Source organism: Mandrillus leucophaeus, unplaced genomic scaffold (assembly GCF_000951045.1).
Source record: "Mandrillus leucophaeus isolate KB7577 unplaced genomic scaffold, Mleu.le_1.0 Scaffold105, whole genome shotgun sequence".
Lineage (NCBI taxonomy): Eukaryota > Metazoa > Chordata > Mammalia > Primates > Cercopithecidae > Mandrillus > Mandrillus leucophaeus.
This window is the reverse complement of record NW_012098654.1, coordinates 297,834-325,642: the sequence shown is the minus strand read 5'-3', so window position 1 is coordinate 325,642 and position 27,809 is coordinate 297,834. Positions and strand designations below refer to the sequence as shown.

The window sequence follows — 27,809 nt, the reverse complement described above, 5'->3', positions numbered from 1 at the left end:
ACTCCTGACCTTAAGTGATCTGCCCTCCTTGGCCTCCCAAAGTGCTGGGATTCCAGGCATGAGCCACCGCACGTGGCCAGTCGTCAGTACTTTCTGATGTGGATTGTAACTGGGAATACTGGATTCCATTTTACTGTCATCAAGCGCACTTTCCGGGGTGAAATCTGGAATGGAAACATTGCAGTGTATGAAATGACCTTCCATACAAATTGCTTGCTATACAGAACCACTGAAAGTGGGTTAAGCATCCAGCAGGTGAAACTGGAATTGAGCAGGACATGAGAGGAGAAAGGCACAATGGCGGGGCCGTCTGTGTGACGGTGGCCATGGTAGAGGAACCCAGCGTGCCCCTCCGAAGGCCCAGGGCGGGCCATGGCAGGGCCCTCCCACCTCAGCCACCCCGTCTGCAGCAGCGTCTCCTGGAGCAGCCTTCTTCAGCTGGGTGGGGATTTTTTCAGTGTGGTCATGCATACCGGCTGCAGCGTCCTCCTCCTTGTCTTTGGTGAGGACCCTGTGCGGTGGAAGCTGCAAACACAGCTGAGAACAGGCTGGCTGGTACGATGAACCCCACAGAGCTTCCCCAGCTGCCAGCTTCCTGGACAACAATCTGCTTCTTCTGTATACTCTCCCACAACCCATTTTGAATTATTCTGAAACAAATTCCAGGCATCATTTTATTCCATCTGTAAACCTTTTGGCATGCACATTTCATTTTTTTAAAAAACTTTTTTATTATGGGAAATTTCAAAGCTAACGGTGGAGAAGCATGTGGTGTGCTCCCTGCACCCACCTCCAACCCCCGATTTACCACTCATGTCTCATCTCTTTCTCCCGTCCCATTCCACCCGGGCTGTTGGAGAGCACATCCTAGACATCGCATCCTTTCATCTACAGATGGCTCGCCATGTCTCTCCAAAAGACAGGGCTCTGGAGTGTCACTGTGAGCACCATCATCACACCTAACCTTGACTGCATTTCTCAGTATCATCAAACGTCCAGTCAGCCTGGGTGTACATATTTTAAGTATTTTACTTCATCAGAAACGGACAAACCCCAGCAGTGCGCTTTTCCCTGGAAAGTGACTTGTGACAGACGTCTTCTTGCATGAGCCGGGCGGCCTGTCTGTCGTTTCCTGGCAGTGGCTTCCTCATGATGCCTTTAACTGGAGGATCTGCTCTCCCTGTGGCCCTGCTGCCTTCATCACACACTCCTAATGCTGGGAGAACCAAAATGCACCAGGGTTTTGGCAGTTTCTTCACTTGGCTTCATGCGTCAGATCAGGAGGCAAAAGCCATGGTGTCCCGGGGCCCTTTGTGGAAGGATTCATCTGTAAATGGTACACACGGACAAGAAGGAGGAGGCCACCTGGGCTGATGAGAACATGGGACAAATACTGTGTTCAAGACACACCCAGGCACCGGAGTCTGCATGCATTCTTTTGGTCCTCAGTGTTTTGTGGTCAGTGGAAACAAACTAGGAACAAAAGTTTCGTGAAGACACACTCATTGATTTTAATCTGCTATTAAATTTTTGCATTTTTTAGTAACCAAAGTATCTAGAACCTTTTCCCTGTAATTTATGTTTGGGTTAGCTGTGAAGAAGCTAAAGGACTATCAAAGAAGTAGTCCCTCCTGTCCAGACCACTTTCTTCGCAGGATCCTGGGGACAGTGCAACCTCATTTGACTGCCACAGCACTACCTCTTTTGAAATGCTGTATGCATGCAAGTGTGGGCTCCGGAAATGTTTGCTGACTGAATGAGTGATGGAGCAAACTCCCTATAACATGAGCATGAAATGCAGCAGGGGCAAACCTGCGAAAATCACCAGATCCAGTGTCTTGGCTGCGTTTCATGTCTGAATAAGCGGGCATCCTCCTGGGCCTCTGGGGGTGAATGCAGTCCTTTCCTGTGGGTCACATGACAAAATAACCCTCTCCCCAAATCTCTAAGGGGTGAAGATCTGACTGATTTATTGTTTATGTTTTAACTCATATTCTTGGAACAAAATCAATGGCCCGTGTTCCAGGTTCCAGGTCTGTTGAACTGATCCATGCGTGTCCTTGATGGCCTTTCCTCCAGTACTGTGTCCAGTTCAGGATTCTGTCTTGTGTCTGGTTTCTGTGTTTCTTTGACCTTCTTAAGTCTGGAACAGTTCCTCAGCTTTTTTTTTTTTTTTTTGGTCATTTATGATTTTATTTTTAATACTTTGGTCTCCCTTCTTTTTTTTTTTTTTTTGAGACGGAGTCTCGCTCTGTCCCCCAGTCTGGAGTGCAGTAGCGTGACCTCGGCTCACTGCAAGCTCCGCCTCCTGGGTTCATGTGATTCTCCTGCCTCAGCCTCCCTAGTAGCTGGAAACCCAGTCTCTACTAAAAATATAAAACCTTAGCCGGGTGTGGTGGTAGGCGCCTGCCACCACGCCCGGCTAAGGTTTTGTATTTTTAGTAGAGACTGGGTTTCACTGTGTTAGCCAGGATAGTCTCGATATCCTGACCTTGTGATCCGCCCGCCTTGGCCTCCCAAAGTGCTGGGATTACAGGCATGAGCCACTGTGCATGGCCTAGTTTCCCTTTAAAAAAATTTTAACGCGAACGTTCCTTGGGTTCATCTGATGCTTCCTCATAGTTGGAGTCAGGTTGTGCCTTCCCAGCAGTGGTCCATGTGAGCGAGGGGCTGTCCTTGGGTCCCACATCCAGAAGCGCATATGTCCTTCCTGGGCAAGGTTGGTTGTGGTGATCTTTGGTGATATCTCCACTGTAGAGTTCCCTTTTTTCCTCCTTGCAGCTAATAAGTGATCAGTGGGGAGTCTCTGAGACTACGTGTGTATCTGCTGCTCATCCGATTGTCTCCCTTGGGTTGGCGTCGTCTGTGCTTCCTGCAGGAGGAGGAGCCCCAGCCCAGGCTTCCCACAGGCCTGCAGCTGGCACGGCACCTCCCATCCACAGGGCCCCTCCTCTCCCCACTGGTGGGTAGATGGTTGACTCGTCCATCAAGCGCACATGGGTGTGGACTCAGGGATCCCTGTTTTTAAAGTCACTGCTCCTCATTATTTTGGTACTCAGATTGTCCCAGATTTGGCCAGATGGAGTCCTTGAGGCTGGCCCCTGTGTCCTGTGGCATCCTCCGTCCTGTTTGGTGTTTGAGTACTTTCTGGCTTCACAAGATGCTTCAGGTTCATCCTCATCTCTAACTTATTTTGCCCATTTTTCTATAGAGTTTTTGCGTTTTTCATCACATGTTAAAAGTTCTTTGTATATTAAGGATATTTGCTCTTTATCTGTGATAAATAGTGCAGATATTTTCTCCTCATTTTGTCATTTGTCTTTTTATTTTTTTCTGGCTGTGTAAGCATTAAAACATCTTCTAATGTACTCAGATATGTAAGTTCTTTCTTTTATTGTATCTGGATTTTGAGTCAGAGGGAAAAAGCCTTTCTTTGTTTCCCAGTCATAGAGGAATTCACCCGTGTTTTCTCCTTGTGCAATGTTTCTCCTACCCCCTTTTTTTTTTTTGATGGTATGAGGGATCTGATTTTATCTTTTCCCAGTGGCCGTCTGGTCCTACTACCACTTTCTTAGAAGTCCCCCTTTGCCATAGTGACTTAATGTGCTGTCTTTATCACATACTCTGTCTCTATGGATAGTGCATCTGTTTCTGGACTTTTACTCTATTTCATGGACTGCCCTGTCTGTTAATGTACCATGGCCATACCATTTTAATTTTGGGGGCTCTGTTGTGTGTTTTAGCATTTGTAAGGCAAGTTCAGCCTTATGGTTCTTCTTTCCCTTGCTTTTCTAGCTTTTCTTGCATGTTTATTTTTCTGGATAAACTTTTGTATCAAGAGGTCTAGCTCCAAAAAATGCTGGTTGGCATTTTAAGAATTGGGATTGCAGTAAATTTATGATTGAATTTAGAGAGTATTTTACAACTCAAGGATGTTTAGTTGCCCTAAGCAAGACTAGGGTGTCTTTGCATTTGTTCAAGTCTATTTTTGTGTCTTTCAGCAATGATTTCAAAAATATTTTGAAGTTTCAAAATGTAGATTTTTAACAATTCTTATGAAACTTTTTCGTAAGTATTTAATTTTTTGTGCTGCTGTTGTAAATGGGATGTTTTCTTTCATTATATTGTCTAAATTAGCACTGTGTTTTTATTTTGTTTTTGTGGACAGTCATTATTATTTAAACAATTTTACTAGCATTGTATATAGCTCTTATTATATGCCACATGCTATCTTCAAAATTAAACTTTGTATTTTGAGGTAATTATAGACTCATATTGCAGTTATGAGGAGTAAAGAGGGGAGATTTGTGTCCCCATTCCCTGGTTGCTCCTGTCTTAGTCTGTTTTCTGCTGCTGTAACTGAATACCACAGACTGGGTCATTTATAGTGAATAGAAATTTATTGGCTCATGCATGGTTCTGGAGGATGGGAAGTCCAAGATCCAGGTGCCAACATCTTGTGAAGGCCTTCTTGTTGTGTCACCCGCTGGTGAAAGGGCAAAGAGAGGGTGAGAGAGAGAAAGGGTGACCGAACTCATCCTTGTATAAGAGGCCCATTCCCGAGATAATGGCATTCATCCATTCACTCTGCCCTCATGGCCTCACCACCTCTCATGAGGCCCCACCTCTCAACACTGGTTTGTTGGGGATTAAATTTCCAACACATGCCGTTTGGGGGCCATGTTCAAACTATAGCACCCCAAATGTTACACTGTCTTTTGATGAGCAGTAGTTCTGATTTTAAGTCTAGCTGGCCAACTTTTTCTTGCATGTGGGGTGCTTTCTGCCTGTTCCAGGGCAGGTAGCTCTTCTCCCATCCCTCTGCTGGCCCCGCCTCATCCTCTGTTGTGCTCTCCCCTCCTTCTGTGCTCTGGGGTCCCGGTCGGGGTGTGGCTGTGGACAGCATTGGGCTAACTTCTTCCGCTGCTGGTGGCCCGTAATGAAAGAAAACTTCCTGCTCCCAAGTTCCCTAAATCTGAGCTCATAGACACACGGTCTCACAGCAGGCCTGGGGCCAGCCTCACGTGAACCCCTTCCCTGGTGTAGTCACTGGCATGGGGGAATGGGGTTTCCTGTTGCCCTACTGTGTGGTTGAGGTGGGGGTTGCTTCCTGGAGCCAGGCCTCGTGGAAGGGCAGTGCCCACTGCAATGGATGCTGGGCCCTGAATCTGAGCCCAGTGTTCATTGGCTTTCTAAGACCCAGTGAGGGCAGGGAGGGAAGTGGAGCTGGGGTGAGTAGTAGAGGCCTTACAGTGCCCATGTGCCAGCCGTTGGGCCCCAGACTAGGCTCAGATGGTGGAGAGCTGCATACCTGCCCAACCCAGGCCTTGCAGTGCCTGTGTGCCAGTCACCTGCCCAACCCAGGCCTTGCAGTGCCTGTGTGCCAGTCGCTGGGCCCCAGACTTGCTCCAGAGGGCGGGGAGCTTCACACCTGCCCAACCCAGGCCATGGCTCCGGATGCGTGACAGTTTTGCCATTGCTTCTTTTAGTCATTGTCAAGTTGATGCTTGTTTTGCAGAGGACCAAGGCTTTATGAACCCATTACCTTGTGTGAAGAGTTCCACCAGGTTATTTAAATTTCTTTAAAACCATACTGCAGTTTTTTGGTTATTCATTTATATTTTTAAAAATGATTATTTCACTCAGTAGAACAAAATGAAAATGTTGCCTATTAACCATTTTCCAGTTTGCCCCGAGAATACTGGGGGCACTTGTGGCTACAGTGTTTATCCTGAGGCAGCTTTGCCATGAAGTATCTCACTTTTATTATTATTTTTGCATTGCTTTGGTATATTGACTTTGGAAACAAAAGACATCATTCTATTTGTAGCATTATGTTTTTAGTAGTGGTATTTCCATGTACAAGATACAGTAATTTTCCGTCACTGAAAATGTCAAATCCTAGAAAATGTAGCGTTCCTACACGTGGTGTTAGCATCGTTCTCGAACAGTTTTTGGCCAAAGATTTGTTTGATGAATCCGATTTTTCCCAAATAGATGATTCTGATGAGTCAGACGATTCTGATGTGAGTTCTGTTTAGAAATAATTCCAAGAACAGTTTTTATATTTTATTTTCATATTGAAAATCAGTCAGATTTGCTTCAGCCTCAGAGAGCACGTTGGTGTAAAATTAAATGAGTGCTGGCAGCCAGCTGCACTTTGTTTTTCTCGATGGGAAAAGGGTTAAATTTCACTCTGCTTTTAGATGACAGCGCACGGCCTGTGTCATAGAGGGGTGGAGGAGGTGACTTTAACCGCCTGCGGTTAGGTTTCCTCTCCCCCAGGAGTGCGTGGGAGCCACTGCCGGGTTTGCTGTCCGTCTCGTTTGGACTCAGTTCTGCATGTATTGGATCGGATTTGAGGACTGAGTAACTTCTGGTTGATGGCATCTGGCTTGTGAACCTCCGCTGTTGCTGGTAGTGGCTGTGCTCCTGCTGTGACCTCTGGGCTCCTCTGAGCAGGTTCTTCCTGCCGCTCAGCCAGGAGGGAGAGGCACCAATGCTGGCCTGGCTGCCTGCCGCCCCCCGCAGCTCTTCACCTGGTGGGTCTCAGTCTCTCAGGCCTTGTGAAGTTCGCCTCAAGGGCCAGGAGCTGTGTGTCCTTCAGGGAGAATGCCGGCCAGCGAGCGAGTCATCAGGAAGGACTTGCCCTCAGCCCATGGCCTGAGCTCCGAGTTCCAGAGCCGCCTGTCGCCTGTGTGCCCTGCCCGTCATGCTGCTGGGGGACACCTGGCTCCACCTCCAAGGATGCTCCTGGGTCTGTGCCTTCCACTATGTGCGGCTGGTTGCTCTGTTTCCTGTGTCTGCGTGGTGGTCATTTCACAGGACGGGGGCTGGTGCACTGGGTGGATGGTGCCTGCAAGGGGTCAGCCCCGTCCCTGCTGTGGCTCTCACACCACGTGAGTGTGACTGTGTGTGTTCCCAGCCCAGGGCCTGAGCCGCTTTCTTCACGCTTATCTTAGGTCTCTGTCTCCTTCGTCTGTGTAATTATGGACCTATATTTCTCTCTCTTTTTTCCCTCTGTCCTCTGTGATTTGTGTGATACTAGGAACATTCAGAGATGTTTTGATGCAGTAGTTTGTCTTTTTAAAATTTGTCCTCAGCCAAGTGCCACATGTCACCTCCATCGAGGCGGCGGTTCCCCTGGGCCCAGCTTTCTATCTGGATAAGTCCTTGAGGCAGTGGAGCGTGAGTGCGCTGCTTGGCGGGGACTCCACCCTGTCATTACCCAGAGAGTGGCCACCATCCCCTTCACTGTGCATTCCTGGTCCCTGGGGCTGGAGGTCCCGGCAGAACCGGGCCCAGGGCCCGAGGCTGGGTGCCCAGGCAGGAGTGAAAAGGTCTCACTGAAAATGTAAAGAAAATGAAGCTCGTGAAGTAATGTGACGTTTTCACCTTCATCTAAGTGAGTTCAGGTTGATCTGAGGACAGAAACCATCAAGGGCCTATATGACTTTCCAGTGGCTTCTGTAACAAAGCATCAAAGCAATGGAAATGTGCGCTGTCACAGCTCTGAGGCCGCAGTCCACAATCTGCTCTGCTGGCAAACCCCAGGTGTGGTAAGGCTAAGGTCCTCCTCAGGAAACCCCAGGTGTGATGGGGCCCAGCTCCTCCCCAGGAAACCCCAGGTGTGGCAGGGCCAAGGTCCTCCTTAGGAAACCCCAGGTGTGGCAGGGCCGAGGTCCCCTCAGGCAAAGCCCAGGTGTGGCAGGCTGAGCTTATCCTCAGGCAAAGCCCAGGTGTGGCAGGCCGAGCTCCTTCCGAGGAAACCCCAGGTGTGGCAGGACTGAGTTCCTCGGGAGGCTCTAGGGGATGGGGCCTCCCTGTCGCTTGTGGGTTTTGGGGGTCCTAGCTGTCCTTGGCTTGTGGCCACATCACTCCATTCTCTGCCGCCTTGTCATGTGGCCTCTTCTCTGTGTCTCCCTCTGTGTCTATCTCTGTGTCTGGTCTGTCTCTCCCCTGCTCCTCCAGGGATGCTTGCCATTGGAGTTAGGGCCAGTCTAGATAATGAAGGATAATCTCATCCCGTAACACTGTAACTACTCACATCCGCAGAGACCCTTGTTTCCAATAAAGCCACAGCTACAGGTTCCGGGGATTAGGCTGAGAGCATCTTTTTGGAGGACACATTGAGCCCACCACAGGGACTCTGGTTTGTAGCATTTCCAAGGGCCGAGAGTCTCTTTTCTGTGAGCGGCTTTGTGTGGTAAGTGCAGGTGTGGCACTTCTGTTCCACGACAAAACCTGACTCATAATCCAAGTGTATTCCTCATTCGTCTTTTGCGTATTGTGTATTTTGTCTTTTGTGTATTTGTACTTGTGTGTTTTGTGCTGTTATACTTAAAAAGTCTAAATGGGAGCAATTCGGTATATTTGGGGCTTTTTTTTTTCTTTTCAGTTTGTGTGAATTCAGACCCGAGTTGGGCAGGAAAAGAAATGATGAAGTAGCTGATGTCATCTCAAGCACTAGAATCCACTGACAGTAGGAGCGTGTCAGAGTCACTCTCGCTCTGCTTGTGTGCTTGGCCTTCTCTGCAGAGCCAGACGGTTTTCGGGCAGTTCCTGTCTGCGGGTCCCTCTGTGGGCTGGCAGTGAGCAAGTGTGGGCAAATACATGGCGACTGGCTTCCCACCAGGTCCCCATTAGCCTGTTGAGGTCTCAGAAAGAGTGATCAATAACTCGCTGCACGCATTTTTTGTTGTTGTTATTAAAGCTGTTAAACAGAAAAGTAAGGAAAAATGGATGTTTATGTAACTGACAGATACTTTGCACAGAGGAGATCATCTATTGATGGAGAACCAAAAAGAACCATGAAATTGGAAAATTAGATATTGGAATCACCTAAGTTGAAAATTAGAAGTTGTACAGATAGCATGAAAATGTGGATACATATTTTACTTTATTTTGTTTTTGATCCTGTGATAATAAACTTCTGTATTTTGTGATGATAACTGTTTACAAAAATAATCTGGACATTGTTGAATCCTTGTAGTGACAAGTTTTCCTAATACATTTATAGTAATTTGATTTTTTTTGTTGTTGTTGAGACCGAGTCTCACTATCGCCCAGGCTGGAGTACGGTGGTGCGATCTCGGCTCCCTGCAACCTTCACCTTCTAGGTTCAAGCGATTCTCCTGCCTCAGCCTCCCGAGTAGCTGGGATTACAGGTGCCGGCCACCATGCCCAGCTGATTTTTGTATTTTTAGTAGAGATGGGATTTCCCCATGTCAGCCAGGGTGGTCTTGAACTCCTGACCTCAGGTGATCCACCCGCCTCGGCCTGCCAAAGTGCTGGGATTACAGGCGTGAGCCACTGCGCCTGGCTGTAAATTTGATTTTTAAAAAGAAGTGGAGTTAGAATCACCATGTCATTGGTATGCTATAGTTGCTCAGCACTGTTTTATAATCTGTCGTCAACTAACTGGACGGGGAACAGGAAGATGTTTTTGTATTTGGCAAATGTTGGAAGTGTGGCTTAGAGTCATATGCTTCCATTTCTTACTTTTCTGATTCTTTCTGTGTCCTCTCCATGGTGTGGGTGTTTTCTCATTGAATTGCCAGGGACCACCCAATCCCTGCTCACCCTGTGACGGGTGTGAACGTGGCAGTATCCTGGCCCACGAGCTAGAATTTAGCTGCAGCAAAGGGCTCTGCAGAAGTGGATGGTTTGAGGTCCGATTATGATGGGAAAAGAGATTAATGCAAAACAAGATGCAGATTCTGAATTTTTAGGATATAACAGGACGAGATATCATCTGGCAGGAAGAGTCTGGAATAGGCTGACTTGGAAGAAACAAGAACTGTTTTCTTTTTTGTGTTCAAATCTGCCTGTGTATGAACTTGGCTATGGTTTAGCCCAGTATAGACCACGGGGACATCTGTGTCTGGATTTCAGAGGCCTTGTGTGCACACATACATGTGGGGATCTGTGTGGGACCTGACTGCAGTCTGGGCAGTGACACTGGTGTGGCTGTTCCCTACTGGCATGTCCAGCCAAATAAGCAAAATCCCTTAGGATTCCTGGCCACCACTGCTGGAGTCTTGCTTCATCCTTGGCTCTTGGGGCAGCACAAATTCGCGGATCCCCTGGGCGTCTCCGTTCCTGGTGGATGCTGTGCTCTACCCATTCTAGGCAGGGCATGGGCGTCCATTCATTACCAAGAGTGGGACGCGTCCTCCTTCCAGGCCACCCCTTCGCTGTGACCATGGCTGTGTTTGCGATGCTGCCTGGGTTCATGCCCTCAGGCAGCATTGTTAAGAGGGATGCCCTTGGCTACCTTAGCCAAACCCAGGACTGGGAGCAGTGGGGAGCCACCCCATTTTACTTTCATCACCCCCGAAGGGTGCAGCTGTCTCTGTTAGCCAGGGCTGGGGGGGAAGCCGTAGGAAGTGGAGCACTGTAGGAGGTGGAGCACAGTAGGAGGTGGAGCACTGTAGGAAGTGGAGCACTGTAGGAAGTGGAGCACAGTAGGAGGTGGAGCACTGTAGGAGGTAGAGCACTGTAGGAGGTTAGGAGGTGGAGCACTGTAGGAGGTTAGGAGGTGAGGAGGTGGAGCACTGTAGGAGGTGGAGCACGGTAGGAAGTGGAGCACTGTAGGAGGTAGAGCACTGTAGGAGATTAGAAGGTGGAGCACTGTAGGATGTGGAGCACTGTAGGAAGCAGAGCACTGTAGGAGGTGGAGCACGGTAGGAGGTGGGGCACTATAGGAGGTTAGGAGGTGGAGCACTGTAGGAGGTGGAGCACTGTAGGAGGTGGAGCACTGTAGGAAGTGGAGCATTGTGCTCATGGACCAGTCACCACCTCCTGCTTGGGGGCTGTTTCTCCTGTACATGGGACACTGAGGCTGGAAGTCCCAGGTGGAAGTGGACGGCTGCCCCTCCTTCCTCTGGGCTGTTCCAGTGGCTCTCGTCGAGGCAGCGCTCCGCAGCACTCACTGGTCAGTGCAGCTGTGATCTTAGGAGTGAAAGGAGCTGTAACTGGGGCTCCTGGTTGGACCTGCTGTTGCCTGTACCGTATGGGCCTCTGGCTGATCGACCTTCCTGGTGACTTAAGTGTGCTCCACCTACCAGGGGGGCCTGCAGGATCTGCCGGCAGGGCCTTGGTCAGAGCCGAGCAGCTCTGGAGTCCTCTTCAACAAGGTGGCTCTGCTGGACTTTGGGGTCTGAAAAAAGACCAGAGTTCAGTTTTAGTCCTACTTATTTTTAAGTAAATGGGTGAAAATTGGTAATTTTAAAACTCTTTACTCAGTCAAGCCCTGAAACCATGTTTGTGAAAATGACTTTAATGTGGTTATAACCCAAGGGTTTTCATAGTGTCCTCATTCGTTCCATTTGGCCAGCCATGGAGAAGGAGAAAGAAGGAACAATGCCTGGAATTTGACCCGATCGATTTCCCAATTTCATGAAAGCTACAGATATGAAATGTCCTATTGGAAGCTGGAGCTTTGTGGAGAAAATGTGTGCTAATAATGCTGAATTAAATATACATGTGCGTTCTTCATTATTTTACCAAGTTTCTGATGAGGAATTCAAAGTGCTGTTCCTAGTATTTTCCTGATGGATTTGAGTTGTTGTTGGCAAGGTGCAGGGTGTTTACAAACCTATGGAAAGATCCTTACGGGAACAGGGGGTCATAAAACATTGGTGTTCTCTAAGGGGGAAGCCATCACTACCTTGGTCCAGAAAAGAAGACTCATGGGTGGGCAGGAGTCCTGGTTGGGTTGGTGGGGTCATGTAACTGAAGACTATCTGCGCCCTGCTGTCTGACTGTGGATGCCACGTCCTCCTGCTGCCCCAGTTCCTTTTATAAAATGTAACTGACGATCCCTGCCCCTTGCTACACTGAGCTCTAGTTGAATTTTACACGTGAAAGCACTGTTGATTTCCCCTCTCCAGGTGGCTTCTGTGATAACTCATACACCGATGTGCTTTGTTTTAATTCTAGGCAGCTTCGGTCACCTCTCTGTCCAACCTGGCGTGCATGCACATGGTCCGCTGGGCTGTTTGGAACCCCTTGCTGGAAGCCGATTCTGGAAGGGTGACCCTGCCTCTGCAGGGCGGGATCCAGCCCAACCCGTCGCACTGTCTGGTCTACAAGGTACCCTCAGCCAGCATGAGCTCAGAAGAGGTAAATTATTAGGTCTTTCTTATGCATCTCTGGTGAGCTTCTGGCAAGTTCATTCATTTTCAAAAGCAAAAGTTCACAAATATGTTTGCAGATGTTTCATTTACAGAATTTTTTTCATGTGGGTATGCCTTTAGAAAGATTAGTGTGACGTTTTTATGTAAACTTCTTAAGACCAGTTTTACCCTGGGTTTTATCCCTGTTCAGATACTGATTTCCTGGGATGACTTGGTGAACCTCCAGCTGATGTGTACGCACTTTGCAGCGAGATTCACCTCCGTGGCATGCGCATTTGGAGCATTGGAGCTGGGGCCTTGTGTGGTCTTTGCCAGCCGGTTTTTTGGTGGATGAGTGCTGTGGTGGGAGCCAGTTCTGGTTTCTAGCCCTGGCTTATCTTCGTGACTTATCACTAATGCTTGTTGCACCTCGGTTGTGTACAAAGGGGTAGGACCACAGCAGAGATTCTCAGATTTTTAAAAAAAATTCTGAAATGAAATGTTCTCTGCACCCCAATTAAGAAAGCAAAAAGAAGTAGAGCTGAGTGGGTTGGAGTGTGTGTGAGGGTCTCATCCCCAGTCTCCTTGGCCCCATTGGTGGTGGTGGAGGATGGTTAGTGGTGACCCAGGGCACCACAGACACAGTGCGAAACCCTGCTCTGGCAGATGCTGGAGTCCATTGGGCTCTCTGAGAAACTGTGGCAGTTTCTGCTTGGGTGCACTGTTTGGTCTTCCCTCACATTCTAAAACATGTCCATTTGAGCAGTGCAAGCAGGAGCTTTTTAGTACTCAGGTGCCTCATTTTTCTAAGGTAAAAGGACTGTGCATGTTATTTCAGTTTGTCACCTCTGTGCTGACTCCAGTGACAGATAATGTGTTCAGTGTTGTTATTGATGATTTGGATAATGCTTGGGGGACCTGAATAAGGGAACAGCTGATTGTGCAGCTTTTCTTCCTATAAGGAACGTCTCTCCTGATGGGACCATATTTTGCTGCACTCCTACATGGTTTGGTTTGAGCCCTTATTATAAAATTGCTGCTAGAAATCCTGAAGCCATTACGGTCTTCCCCTGCCCGCCACTCCCGTGTCCTCCCGTCTCTCCTTGTCTCCTCTCTCCTCTTCCCTCCGCTGTCCTCCCCGTTGAACAGGTATATAAATAAATATTTCTTCTGTTTACTTTTAGGTCTATCATGCCACTATATTGCCCTTAATTTTTAAGCCTGTAAACTATATTGGGGCATGAATGTTTTGAAGGTTTACTATCTTAAGGATACAAATGTATCAAGTTCTACCATTTTCCACAAGGAGTACCACTTCCAAATCAGGAGTTTTTGACCTCAGTTCTGTTGACATTTGGGCCAGATAATTCTTGGTGTGAGGCCGTCCTGTGCACTAGAGGATGTTGAGCAGCATTCCTGGCCTCTGTTCCCTGGGTGCCAGCAGCATCCCCCCAGTTGTGAGAGCCCTGCAAGTCCACAGACAGTGCCAGATGTTTCCTGTGGGGTAAAATTGCCCGGGGTTGAGGGCCACTACTCTAAAGTGATATAATTAACCAAAGCAGTGAACTAACCTTGGTCACAAACTTGACTCACTTTCCTGCCCTGCGAAGGCACTCCTCTGCTTCTGCCTGTATTTCCTGCATAGTGGTGCCAGCCGCTGTCAAGTCAGGTCAGTTGGAAACCTAGGTGTGCCTATCTCTGCCACTGCACCAGCCTCTTCTTTATCTCATTCAGTCATTCATCACTCAGTGAACTTTTATTGAGTACCTACATATACTCTAAGAAAAAACATCCCTGATCCCATGACTGTTGAGTAGGAGTGGCAGATATTAATCAAAGAAAAATAGAAATAGAATTCAAAGCCCATAACTTTGGGGTAGCTAGATTTTAGTTTATATTGTTGTGCTTATTTCACCGTTATTTACTTAGAAATGAAGTCATGTATCATCATGATTATTTACTTTCTTAAACAACTCCTGTCCTTTTCCCTTGAGCAAATAATTGTCTCCCTCCTTTTTTTTTTTTCAAATTGGTATCTCCAAAGGCAGCCACTTTCAATCCTTAGCTCTGACTTATGGTCTTTACCTTTGTTTTCTAAATAATAGGCTTCTACTGCCATTTCTTAATTTACAATTTTAGACATTATATACTGAATTCTCATAATGACAGATGAAAATTTTAGCTCCTTTATACATTTCTGCCCATCTTTAAAGCACTCTGTCTTCCTACTGCTTGGCCTTGGATTCAGGCACTGTTGCAGGGGGCAGCAGAGCTGGTTGGAGGATTGAAAAGGGGGCTCTACTGGAAGATACTAGAGAGATCACTGAGGGAGGAGCGGGGGAAGCGGCCCTGTAAGGTTGTTTACAAAACCCTGGGTTCACCCGGAAGCTGCACATGTGTGGGTCTGACCCTGAATGGCATACCAAAGACTTTGAGACTGTGGGGCTGACTGCTTCCCAGTCCCAGAGCTGCCTGCTGGGTGGAGCCACATGCGGGAGAGATCTGAAGAACTGCACAGGTTTTGAAAATGAAGCTGACATTGAAACCACAGCTTACAGGATGCTGGTCAGAAACTGTGTCCTGAACTCAATGGGGTCAATTCCTACCTAAATAAAAATACCAGCATTCTTCACAGGATTTAAATGAGACTATAATATAATGTTCAAAGTGTCTATGACATGCTCTAAAATTAATTGTCATACAAAGAACCTGGAAAATACAGTTTGTAGAGAAAAGATGTTTAACAGACACCAATACTGAGGTGGCCCAAATGTTAGCATTATCAGACAGAGAATTTAAATCAGCCATAATAAAGATGCTCTAGTAAAAAAGAGCAAACACTCTGGAAATAAATGGGAAGGTAGGCTGTCTCAGTGAAGAGATGGAAGATAGAAAGAACAATCACATGAAAATTTTAGAACTGAAAAACAAAATAACCAAAATAAAAAACTACTAGATGGCCTAACAGCAGAATGGAGATGGCAAAAGAATAAGTGAACTTGAAGATAAACCACTAGAAATTTATTCACCCTGAGCAATAGAGAAGAAAATGATTGGAAGACAAGGGGCAAAGCCTCAGCGTTGACCTGCAGGTCCCTACCAAAAAGGCTAGCACCCAGTCCTGGTAGAGGAGACTATGGTATAGAAAAAAGTACTTGAAAAAATATTGGCTGAAAACTTCCCCAATTTGGCAAAAGACATAAATCTGCAGATCCAAGTTCAGTGAACCTCAGGAATAAATGTGAGGAAATTACACTCAGATAAATCATATGCAAACTGCTGAAAACTAAAGACGAAGAAGATTCTTAAAAACAGCTATAGAAAAATGATGCATTACAGAGAAATAATAATTTGAGTGACTGTGGATCCCTCATCAGAAACCACTCTGACCAGAAGGAAAGTGGGACATTTTAAAAGTACTAACAGAAAGACCTTGGAACTCAGAATTCTATGTCCGGTAAAACAAACAAACAAAAAACAACAACAACAACAAAAAAAACAGAACAAAGGTGTGAAATGAGGACATTCTCAGATGAACTGAAAGTAAGAGCATTCCTTGGTAGCAGATAATTTGCTTAAAGAATTGCTAAAAGAATCTTCAGACAGAGGGGAAATGATACCAGATAGAAATTTGGAACATCAAGAATGAAGAAAAAACAACAGAAATGGTAAATATAATGTTCTTCTCTTCTTTAAAATATGTTGGATGGTTGTAGCAAAAATTATAACACTGTGGCTGGGCATGGTGGCTCACGCTTGTAATCCCAGCACTTTGGGAGGCTGAGGTGGGCGGATCACCTGAGGTCAGGAGTTTAAGACCAGCCTGGCCAACATGGTGAAACCCCGTCTCTACTAAAAATACTAAAATTAGCCAGATGTGGTGGCACATGCCTGTAATCCCAGTTACTCGGGAGGCTGAGGCAGGAGAATCACTTGAACCCGGGAGGCAGAGGTTGCAGTGAGTTGAGATCGCGTCATTACACTCCAGCCTGGGCAACGGAGCAAGACTCTTGTCTCAAAACCAAACCAAACCAAAACTAAACACAGTGTTTGGAGAGATTTTAAAGGTACATAGATACAATATTTAGAATATTACCTAAACTTAGTTGATAAAGCAATGGCAAGGTTTGAGAAGATTGACTATGATTTTGAAAGTTCTGCCTAAGGTAAAATGCTGTCAGATAGCATCACATGATACAGGGAACTCTTTTATGACATGAAAAGTCAATTGATGGAGCAAACTTGTATTGTTGTCTTATTTTATGAAAGTGCTGCAGCCACCCCAACCTTCGGCAACCACTACTCTGATTAGGCAGCAGCCATCAATATCAAGGCACAACCCTCCACCAGCAAAAAGATTACAATGTTCTGGAAGGCTCAGATGATCCTTAGTGTTTTTTTTTGGTTTTTTTTTTTTTTTTTTTTTGAGACAAGGTCTTACACTGTTGCCCTGGCTGGAGTGCAGTGGCATCATCATAGTTCACTGCAGCCTTGAACTCCTAGGCTCAAGCGATCCTCACACCTCAGCATCCTGAGTAGCTGGGACTACAGGCATGTGCCACCATGCCTGGCTAATGTTTTAATTTTTGTAGAGTTGAGGTCTTGCTGTGTTGCCCAGGATGATCTTGAGCTCCTGGGTTCAAGGGATCCTCCCACCTTGGCCTCCCAAAGTGTTGGGATTATAGGCGTGAGTCACCATACCTATAATGGCACAATGGTTAGCATTTTTTAGCAAGAAAGTGGCTTTTTTTTTTATAAGTCCTACTCTGTAACCCAACCATTTGGAGTGAAGTGGCGCAGTCTCAGCTCACTGCAATCTCCGTCTCCTGGGTTCAAGCGATTCTTCTGGCTCAGCCTCCCAAGTAGCTGGGATTACAGGTGCCCGCCACCACACCTGGCTAATTTTTATATTTTTAGTAGAGGTGGGGTTTCATCATGTTGGCCAGGCTGGTCTTGCACTCCTGACCTTAGGTGATCTGCGTGCCTCTCAAAGTACTGGGATTGCAGACGTGAGTCACTGTACCCGGCCAGCAACAAAGTATTTTTAAATTAAGGTAGGTACAGTACTTTTTTTTTTTTAAGACATAATGCTATTACACACTTATTGACTACAGTATAGTGTAAATATAACTGTAAAATCTACTGGGAAACCAAACAATTCAAGTGACTTGCTTTATTGTAGTGGTTTGGAACTGAACTTGCAGTATCTTTGAGGTATGCCTGTAATTACATTATGTGTAAATAGTATAAACACACCAGTTTAAGAGATATCATCAGGCTTAATGAAAGACAAAGCCCAACTATATACTGTCTATAAGAAATATACTTTAAATAAATATAATGTAAATTAAAAGAATGGAAAATATTCTGTTCAAATACTAATTAAAGAAAGCTGGAGTGGCTATATTACTATCAGACACTATCAGACAAACTAGACTTCAGAATAGAGGAAATTTCCAGGAATTAAGAGATAGTACACATGATAAAAGGGTCAGTTGCCAAGACATAACAATCCTAAAATTGCTCGCATCTAACATAGAGCTTCAAAATACATGAAGCAAAAACTGATTGAACTGAAAGGAGAAATGGACAAATCCACAATTATAGAGACTTCAACGTCCTCTCTAAGTAAACAGAGAACAACTAGCTAGACAATCAGCAATGATACGGAAGGACTGAACATCACCATCGACCAACTGGATCGGAATGATATTGATGGAGCATTCTCCCCAACAACAGCAGGATACACGCTGTTTACAAGTGCACACAGAGCATTCATCAAGATAGACAATATCCTTGTCATAAAACAAACTTCAGTTTTAAGAGAGTTGAGATTATACAAGATGTGTTCTCAGATTATAATGGAATTGAACTAGAAATCAATAACAAAGATAATAAAAATTTTCAACCATTTGGAAATTAAACAATATGTAAAAATCCATAAATTAAAGAGTAAACCTCCAGGGAAAATAGAAGATACTGTGAACTTAACAAATATGGAAATACAACGTATCAAAATTTGTGGGATACAGCTCAAATATGCTTAGCATTAGGGGCTTGTATTAGAACAGAAAAAAGATCTTAATTCAGCGATCTAATCTTTGTCTATAGAAACTAGAAAAAGAAGAGTAAAATAAACCCAAAGCAATTCAGAAGTCAATAACAGCAGAAACTAATAAAATTGAAAATAAAAATAATAGATTAAAAATTAAAAAATAGCAAAAACCCAGTGAAACAAAAACCTGTTTGAAAATGTCAGTAAAATTGATAAACTTCTAGCAAGACTGAAAGAGAAAGAAGGGAGGACACAAATTACTAATATTAGGAATGAAAGAAGGAATATCAGTACGGACTCACAGGTGTTAAAAGGATAAGGGAATACTATGAACAATTCTCTGCACATACATTTGACAATTTAGGTCAAATTGATGAATGAATATTAAACGCCACACTGCCAAAACTCAGCCAAGATGAAGTAGATGACTTGAGTGGTCCTATAACTAATATATAAATTGAATTCATAGTTTAAAAACTTTTGAAAAAGAAATATTCAGGCCTATGAATTCTACTAAACATGTGAAGAAGAAATAATGCTGCTTTTATACAATCTATTTCAGAAAACAGAAAAGATGGGAGCAATTCCCAACTCATGAAATGAAGCCAGCATTACCCTGATATCAAAACCAGAAAAAGATAGTAATAAGAAAACAGAACCGTGGACCCATATCCTTCATAAACATAGGTGCAAAATTACAAAATATTAGCAGATTGAGTCCAGGGATACACAAAAAGAATAATACACTATAACCAAGTGGAGCTTTATCCCAAGAATGCAAGTCTGTTTTCTATTTGGAAATCAATAAATGTAATTCATTATAGTAACAGCTTAAAGAAGGAAAACTATATGATCCTGGCAATTGATATTGAAAAAACATTCGACAATATTCAGCATCAGTTTATGATAAAAACTGAGCAAATTAGTAATAAAAGAAAACTTCCTCAGCGTGATCAGTGGTATCTACAAAAACTCTTTAGCTAACATCATACTTAATGGTGAAAGACTGATTGCTTTCCCCCTAAGATTAGGAACAAGTAAAGGATGTCCACTGTTAGCATTCAATGTCATGTTCAGTATTGCATTGGAAGTTGTAGTCAGTGCTGTAAGTCAAGAAAACAAAAGACATACACATTAGAAGGAAGAAACAAAACTGTCCTTATTTGCAGAAAACATGATCGTCCATGTCAAAGATTCTGAGGAATCTATAAAAAAGTCCTTTTGGAATGAGTAAGTGGGTTTAGTGAGGTTGCAGGATAACACAGGAAGTCAACATGAAAAATCAGTCCTATTTCCGTATACTAACACTGAAAAATTGAAAGCAAAATGCAGAAACAGTATTATTTACAAAGCCTGCCCTCCATGAAATCTGACAAAATAGATACGGGATCTGTATGCTGAAAACAATAAAACTGTCTTTTTGCTAGTTGTCACTGTGGTTATTCTTAGGTGAAATCAAAGAAGACCTAAATAATTGGAGAGATGTAACATGTTTATGTCTTGGAAAACTCAACATAGTAAAGCTGTCAGTTCTGCCCAAGGTTGATCTAGGGATTTTATGCAGTTTTCAATCAAAATCCCAGCAGGATTTTTTTGGAATTATAGACAAGCAGATTCTGAAATTTATATGAAAAGGTAAAGGAATTAGAAGAGTCAAAATAGTTAAAAAAAAACAACAACAACAACAGTAAAGTTGGAGGAATCAGACTACACAGTTCACAGTTTAAACACTGTAGAGCTACACTAATTACTGTCAAGGGATTAGATTAATGGAACAGACTAGAGAGTCCAGAAATAAAGTTTGGAAGTGCTTTATGAAATTAAATATACCATATGACCCAGCAGTCCTACTCTTGGAGAAATGAAACCTGTATTCACACAAACACATGTGTTTGTAGCAGCTCTGTTTATAATCACCCAAACCAGAAACAACCCAAATGTTTGTGAGTGAATGGATAAATAAACTGATACATCCGTACAATAGAATATCACTCAGTAATAAAAAATAAACAGTCTGATGTATATGCAACAACTTGGATGAATCTCATCAATCTTACACTAAATGAAAGAAGCTGGTCTCAAAAGTTATACTTTACGTGATTTCATGTGTCGGACATTTTTTTTGACATTCTCGAAAAGACCAAATGACAGTGCTGGGGAAGCAGTCATAGATTGCCCGGGTTAGGCAGGAGCCGGGTGTGGCTGCAGAGGGGCAGGGCAAGGGAGCACCCTGGGGGAATGGGGCTGGCCTGCACCCTGAGTGTGGTGCTGGTTATGTGAATCCGTGTGTGTGTGCCAAAACCCACAGAGCCATACCCAGAATAAAGATGTCAGTTTCACATAGGTCAATGGAAACATTCACAACTCGAGAGAGAGATTGCGATTTCTGCTTGGGTAAGGGTCATTCCATGATCGTGTGGTCTGCAGGGCTTTTAGTGCCACGCCAATTGCTTTTTGCTCAAACTACTTGATTATAATCTAAGAACATGTGGTGTCAGAAGCCTCTGATTTCACGTAGACTTTGTTTTAGGGCAGAGCCTGCTGTTCCTGGTTGGGTGGTTCTGACAGGTGTGCTGATGAAGAGAGTGGCCATCGCTGCTGTTTTGGTCCATTGCAGGTGAAGCAGGTGGAGTCGGGTACAGTCCGGTTCCAGTTCTCGCTGGGCTCAGAAGAACACCTGGATGCACCCGCGGAGCCTGTCAGCGGCCCCAAGGCGGAGCGGCAGCCTGCCAGGAAACCACCCACGTCCCCTTCCAGTAAGTGTTTCCAGAGAGCTGACTTGCCAGGCACACGGCAGGCAGTACTTCCATCTGTTCCTGGGGAAGCATACTTAGTCCAGTACGATAATCATCACATTTGTAAGATAATCGCCATAGATTGCATTAATTGAATCTGTTGGGTTTTTGCTTAATACCAAGGTGTAGAATTGGACAGTGTTGAAGTGTGGCCCAGAAGCTTGTTACTTGTGCTTCAGCCCAGAGTCAGCTCAGTTACTTGACAGCTCCCCAATTAAGCATGTAAAAGGACACGTCACATGGGTGCCCTGCAAATGTGGGACCCGAGAATTAGAGGGTGATCGAGAGCCAAGGACCGCCACCTTGAGTTTGCATTGTTAAAGTAGCCCTCTGTCTACTCACCTTGAAGCCTGCCCGAAAGTTAGGAGTCTGTGATCTGAGTCTGTGGCTTTAAGAAAGGGAGTCACAATTGGCTGCAAGCAGCAAGGGCTGCCAGCGGAGGTAGAGCCCTGGCCCTGTGGTGGCAGCAAGTCCACATGGTTAGGAGGTTAAAGAGTTCTTGTTGGCTGTCAGCCTGGCTGTTTCTGCTGAGGCAGTACCCTGTGCTCAGAGCCTCTTGGTTTAGACCCATGTCCTGGTTGAGAATTCCACCTTTAGTCTGGTGCGGGGTGGAAGGTACGAGGGAGTGTTGGAGTAGTCCACCCGAATGAGTATGGGGCCTTGGCTCTAGGCGTCAGGAGTTCTCGCCACTGAAAGTTCTGGGATCCCTAGTCGCAGGTGATGACTTCCTTCTTTCTGCCTGTTCCAGATGGCAAGATAGGGAATGAACACATGTGCAAGCCTGTGGAGGGAGCTTTGTGCTCCTCAGGGCTCCAGCTGGTGACGCCCAGCTGTCGAGGGAGAACTTGCTTTCTGTGCTCGGCTGTGGCCCCGAGTCCTGGTGCAAAGCTGCTGGTGCTTCTGTCACTCAGGAGGGGTTTTCTTCGTGGACTGAGACTCTAATGTATGGGAACTGGTCTTGTCGAATTTGATTTTAACAATTGGTGGAAGCATTTCTAAGTTGATGAATTTGATTAAGTTGATGACTTTCGGAGATACCTGATACAGTGCAAACGCTATGTAAATTGTACTGTTTAGGGAATAATGACAAGAAAAAAGAGTCTGTACGTGTTCAGTGCAGACACAACCATCCATTTAAAGAACATGTTTTCAGCCCAAGTCTGGTTGAATTCATAGATGGAGAAACCAGGGATCTACTCTGTATTCTGATTTTTAAGTTACTTAAAAGTACAATAGTAATACATAATAAACATGGTCTTTTGGGATTTTCTGAGCTCTCTGGGAATATTCCGGTACCAAAACTTAATAGTTGATTTCTCTGGGACAAACTGCATCGTTGAGTATTTTCCTGTTTTTCAGAGAGGTGATGCATTTGATGGTTTTAATATTTTTGTTTTTTCAGTGTTTGAGTTTTGTGCCTACCAGCTTGTTCTCAAGATTTCTGTTTACCACCAGTGTGTACATGAATAATCCCATCTTATATAAACGGCGCTGAAATGTACAGTATCCCTTATACTCGAGTCCCTTGTGCTGGTGGGCGGCATGCTGGCTTTTCCTGTCAGAGTCGGTTTAGAATGAATTTCCAATTTCATTTGATAAAGTTGAGTGCATTCAAGGCACAGGACACACAATTTCAAAAAACTAAACAGAGGGTCATAATAAAGGGTCATTTAAAGCAACCCATTCCCGGCCGGGCGCGGTGGCGCACGCCTCTAATCCCAGCACTTTGGGAGGCCAAGGCGGGCGGATCACAAGGTCAGGAGATGGAGACCATCCTGGCTAACACAGTGAAACCCCGTCTCTACTAAAAATACAAAAAATTAGCTGGGCATAGTGGCGGGCGCCTGTAGTCCCAGCTACTAGGGAGGCTGAGGCAGAAGAATGGTGTGAACCTGGGAGGCGGAGCTTGCAGTGAGCCGAGATTGCGCCACTGCACTCCAGCCTGGGCAACAGAGTGAGACTCCGTCTCAAAAAAGAAAAAAAATAAAAGCAACCCATTCCTTGCTTACATCTGGTATCTTTACTTCTTTGACATACACTCTTTGACATAGTTATATTTTAAAAATAAAATACCTATCAACCTTTAAGAAACATAATTATGAAAAACAGAGGACCTTAGATTATAAATTGGGTATATTTTGTAATTAAGTGTAAACATGATTAGAGTTATCCCTCGGTATCCGTGGGGGACTGGTTCCAGATGCTCAAGTCCCTTATATAAAATGGTGGTATTTGCTGTAATCGACGCACATCCTCCCATGTACTTTAAATCATCTTTAGGCTACTTACAATACCTAATACAGTGCAAATGCTATGTAAATCGTTGTGGTACTGTTTAGGGAATAATGACAAGAAAAAAAGAGTCTGTACGTGTTCAGTGCAGATACAACCATCCATTTTTTAAAAAATATTTTCAATCCAAGGCTGGTTGAATTCATGGATGCAGAACCCATGGATCTACTCTGTACTCTGATTTTTGATTAAGTTACTTAGAAGTACAATAGTAATACATAATAAACATAGTTTGCCCATGTCTGTAGAAATGCCTGAACAGAGAATGAACCTGTGTAGCTAGCTTTCAGGAAAAATATGGCTACCTTCTCTGGAAAGAAATTTTCATGTGTTTAAATTACGATACACGCCAGGCATGGTGGCTCATGCCTGTAATCCTAGCACTTTAGAAGGCTGAGGCAGGAGGATCACTTGAGCTTAGGAGTTCAAGACCAGCCTGGGCAACATAGCAAGACCCCATCTCTACTAAAAATAAAACAAATTAGCTATGTGCAGTGGTGTGCACCTTTAGTCCCCACTAGTCAGGAGGCTGAGGCAAGAGGATTGGTTGAGCCCAGGAGATTGAGGCTGCAGTGAGCTGTGATGAAGCCAGTGCACTCCAGCCTGGGCAAAAGAGCGAGACTTTGTCTCAAAAATAAATAAGTAAATAAAGATATAGTTATGGCACTGGAAAAATGCAACAAGTTATATTCTAAAGACCTTCTAATCAAATTAATTATAAACTCTGATTGGCTGATCCTGTTGTCGGGCGTTTGGGCTGGATCAGTCGTGGACGCTGTCTGTGGGCTTTGGTTTTACTTCCCTGGTTACCCTGATTTCTTAAGGCATTTGGAGGAGATTTAAAAACCAGTCTGCCACTGCCTCTGCTTGCCCAGAATGGTTCTTAAACTGATTTTTTTGCCGGGGTTCCTTGAGCTTCTTAGATCCGTAGATTTATAGTTTTCATCACATTTGGAAAAATTGTGGTCATTATTTCTTCACATATTTCTTCTGTCTTTCTCTCTCATCCTCTCATTCAGAGGCCCCAATTACAAGTTTATCAGGCTGCCAGAAGTTGTCTCACAGCTCGCTGATACTCTGTTCACTTTTATTTATAACCTCCTTTCGCTGCGTGTTTCATTTTAGATAGTTTCTATTGCCGTATCTTCAAGTTCACTTCAAGTTCTTTTCTTCCGGATTGTTTGATCTGCCATTTATCCCATTCAGTATACTTTTCATCTCAGATATTATAGTTTTAATCTCTAGAAGTTCTGTCTGGGCTTGTTTTGTATCTTCTGTGTGTTGACTTAACATGTTCAGTGTTTCCTCTGGCTTTTTGAACTTAAGAAGTACAGTTATCCTGGTTTGCTAATTCTGATATCTTTGTCGTTCAGGATCAGTTTTGATTGATAGATTTTCCTGATTGGGTTCTGTTTTCTTGCCTCTTTGGATGTCTGATAACTTTTGAGGACTCCAGATATTGAGAATTTTCTCATATTGGATACTGAATATTTTTGTATCTGATAAATATTCTTAAGCTTTGAAAATTGTTAGATCCTTTTGGGTCTTGCTTTTAAGATTTGTTAGGTGAGATCAGATCAGCATTTCGTCTAGGGCTGATTATTTCTCACTGAGATGACAGGTGCCCTCCGAGGGGTCTGCCTGGTGTCCCATGAAGAATGAGGATTACCACATGGCTGGAGGGAACAGCACTATGTCTGCCTGCCCTGTGAAGACCAGGCCCTGTTCCCTGTAATCCTCTCTGGTGGTTCTTTCTCTTTTGGCCTTAGGAAGTTTCCTGATCTGCACTCTACTGAATGCTAGGGTGGGACCCTCTGTACATGGCTGGCGCTCTCTCTGTGTGCTGCTCATCCTGTCTGGTGCAACCTCACTGAACGCAGTAAGCTGGGGGCAGGGGAGGCCTTCCCTCTTCCGTTTCCCAGCCCTCGGGATCACTCTCCTTTGTTGCCTGAAGTCCGCTGTCTTGAAAACCACTGGTTTACGTATTTTGTGTTTAAAAGAAAATGTATTTTAGATGGGAGGGTCAGTCTGATCGCTGTTACTCTTCTTGGCCAGCAGTGGAAGTCCTGAACTGTTGTTAGTGGTTTCTTGGCTGCTGAAATCATCCCCACCAGGACCGATCATCCAGGGGTTTGGAAGCGTTTCCTAGCTGCGTGTGCTACTTGTGGTTCACTCACCATGCTGCTGTTTTCCGGACTTTTGAGTCTTGGCTCATGCTCTCTGCCTGGTGTGTCTTTCTCCCATGAGCTGCATTTATTTTCTTTTAGGATATATTCCAGGGTTTTTGTTTTGTTTTGTGTTTAGAGATAAATTCTCACTTCGTTGCTGTGGCTGGAGTGCATGACATAATCACAGCTTACTGTAGCCTTGAACTCCTGAGCTCAAGCAATCCACCTCCCTCAGCCTCCCGAGTAGCCAGGACTACAGGCAGTGCCACCATGCCTGGCTCAGTTTTTTGTTTTGTAGAGATAAGGTCTTGCTATGTTGTACAGGCTGGTCTTGAACTCCTGGCCTCAAGCAGTCCTACCGCCTTGGCCTCCCAAAATGCTGGGGTTATTTTTTAATTAAAAAAAATACATAGTCAAGAATAGTCAAGGCAATTTTGAAGAGGGAGGGAGGCTTCACCTTTCTTAGTTTTTAGGCTTACCGAAATGTTCTAATTTCTAGAACAAGTATAGCATTGATACAGAGGGAGATAAACAGATAATGGGACAAAATATAAAGCGTGATATGTGACAACTTGCAGAGAAGGAATGTATTAGTTTCTGATGGCTGCTACAACAAATTAGTGACATTGCAACAGGAGCTTATTATCCTAAAATTCTGGAGGTCAGAAGTCCAAAGTGGGTTCTGCAGTCTTAAAAATTGAGGGCTCAGTGGGGCTGTGCTCCTTCTGGAGGCTCCAGGGGAAAATCCATTTCCTCGCATTTTCCAGCTGCTGGAGGCCACCTGTGTCCCTTGGCTCCTTCTTCCATCTTCAAAGGCAGCTGTGCAGCACCTTCCAGTCCCACTGAACTCTGACCCTCCTGCCTCCCTGCCTTTCGCTTACAAAGATTGTTGTGAGTACATTGGACCCTTCTGGATAACCCAGGGTCAACCCCCCCGTCTCAGGTCAACTTAGTCCCTTGGCATTGAACACAGGTGTAGGTTCTGAGATTAGGACACGGGTATCTCTGGGGTGGCAGCAGTTACTCTGCTTACCGCGAGGAGTACCAGTCAGTAAATGGCGTGGTGTGATCCCTTGCCCACATGGAAAATATAAAATTCAATCCTAATTTCATGTCATGTACAATAATAAATTCCTGATGGCCTAAAAACCAAAACTTCAGAAATGTTAGAATTAGGAGATTAGAAAGAAGATAGATTATAGAAAGCAGTCCTCCAAATCAATAAGAAATAGACAGCAGGAAAGAAAAATGGACAATGCTCAGCAATTGCTGGGCTATCGTTAACGTTGTCGTCATATGAAGAGGGAATTTATAGAGAAGAAACCAGAATAACCAATAACCATAAGCATATGAAAAAGTGCTCAGTATTGCTGGTAATCTGAGAAATGCAAAATAAAATGAGAAACCATTTTATTCCCCTCATATTGGAGAAATCTGGCTGTCTAATAGTGCAAAGGTTCATGAGGATGTGGTTAAAGCAGAACTCTTAACACTGTGGGAAGAATGTGATATGTACAGCCACTTTGAAGAGTGATTTTATAAGATTTAGTTAATATCCTACAACTCAGAAATGCCATTTCCAGACGCCTGTTAGAGAGAACTACCAGTTCATATGTACAAGGAGACATGGGTGGGCTCGGCTTCACAGCAGCTTCTAAGTTAAAATTTGAAAACAGTCTGCCGGCTTCCCAGTCAGTGAATGGAAAAACTGACTTATTTGGACAGTGAAATGCTGTGTGTCAGTTAAATGAATGATAGTAGATCTATGCGTATCATGGTGGGTAAACTTTCACAAAGGCATGTTGAATGAACACACGTACTGAAAGGAAATGAACAATGTGGTAGCATTTAACTTTCAAAACAATTGCATGTATTGCTTATGAATGCATACTTCCTAATTGAATATCAGAGCAGTTACTTAATATCTCTGTCCCTGTTTCCTCAGCTGTAAAATGGGATGGATTAAATACTTAAAGTATGAAAAACAAACGAGAAATTTTAGAAAAAGACATTGGAGAATATTTTTATGGCCTTTGGGTTAGGAAGGCCTTCTTTTTTCTTTTTATGGCTCCATTTTTATTATATTATTATACTTTAAGTTCTAGGGTACATGTGCACAACGTGCAGGTTTGTTATGTATGTATACATGTGACATGTTGGTGTGCTGCACCCATTAACTCATCTTTTACATTAGGTATATCTCCTAATGCTATCCCTTCCTGCTCCCCCAACCCCACAACAGGCCCCGGTGTGTGACGTTCCCCATCCTGTGTCTAAGTGTTCTCATTGTTCAATTCCCACCTATGAGTGAGAACATGCGGTGTTTGGTTTTCTGTCCTTGTGATAGTTTGCTGAGAATGATGGTTTCTAGCTTCATCCA

General features: G+C 44.4%; 1 protein-coding gene across 1 annotated transcript in view; it reads left to right on the top strand.

The window, feature by feature from the left end:
- The window catches only part of NPHP4 (nephronophthisis 4), a 127,788-nt gene that overhangs the window by 42,222 nt on the left and 57,757 nt on the right, over positions 1 to 27,809 (top strand). The window contains exons 9-10 of the mRNA XM_011981559.1: positions 11,944 to 12,126; positions 20,792 to 20,930. Coding sequence (XP_011836949.1) covers positions 11,944 to 12,126; positions 20,792 to 20,930 — 322 coding nt within the window. The remainder of the gene's footprint in view (positions 1 to 11,943; positions 12,127 to 20,791; positions 20,931 to 27,809) is intronic.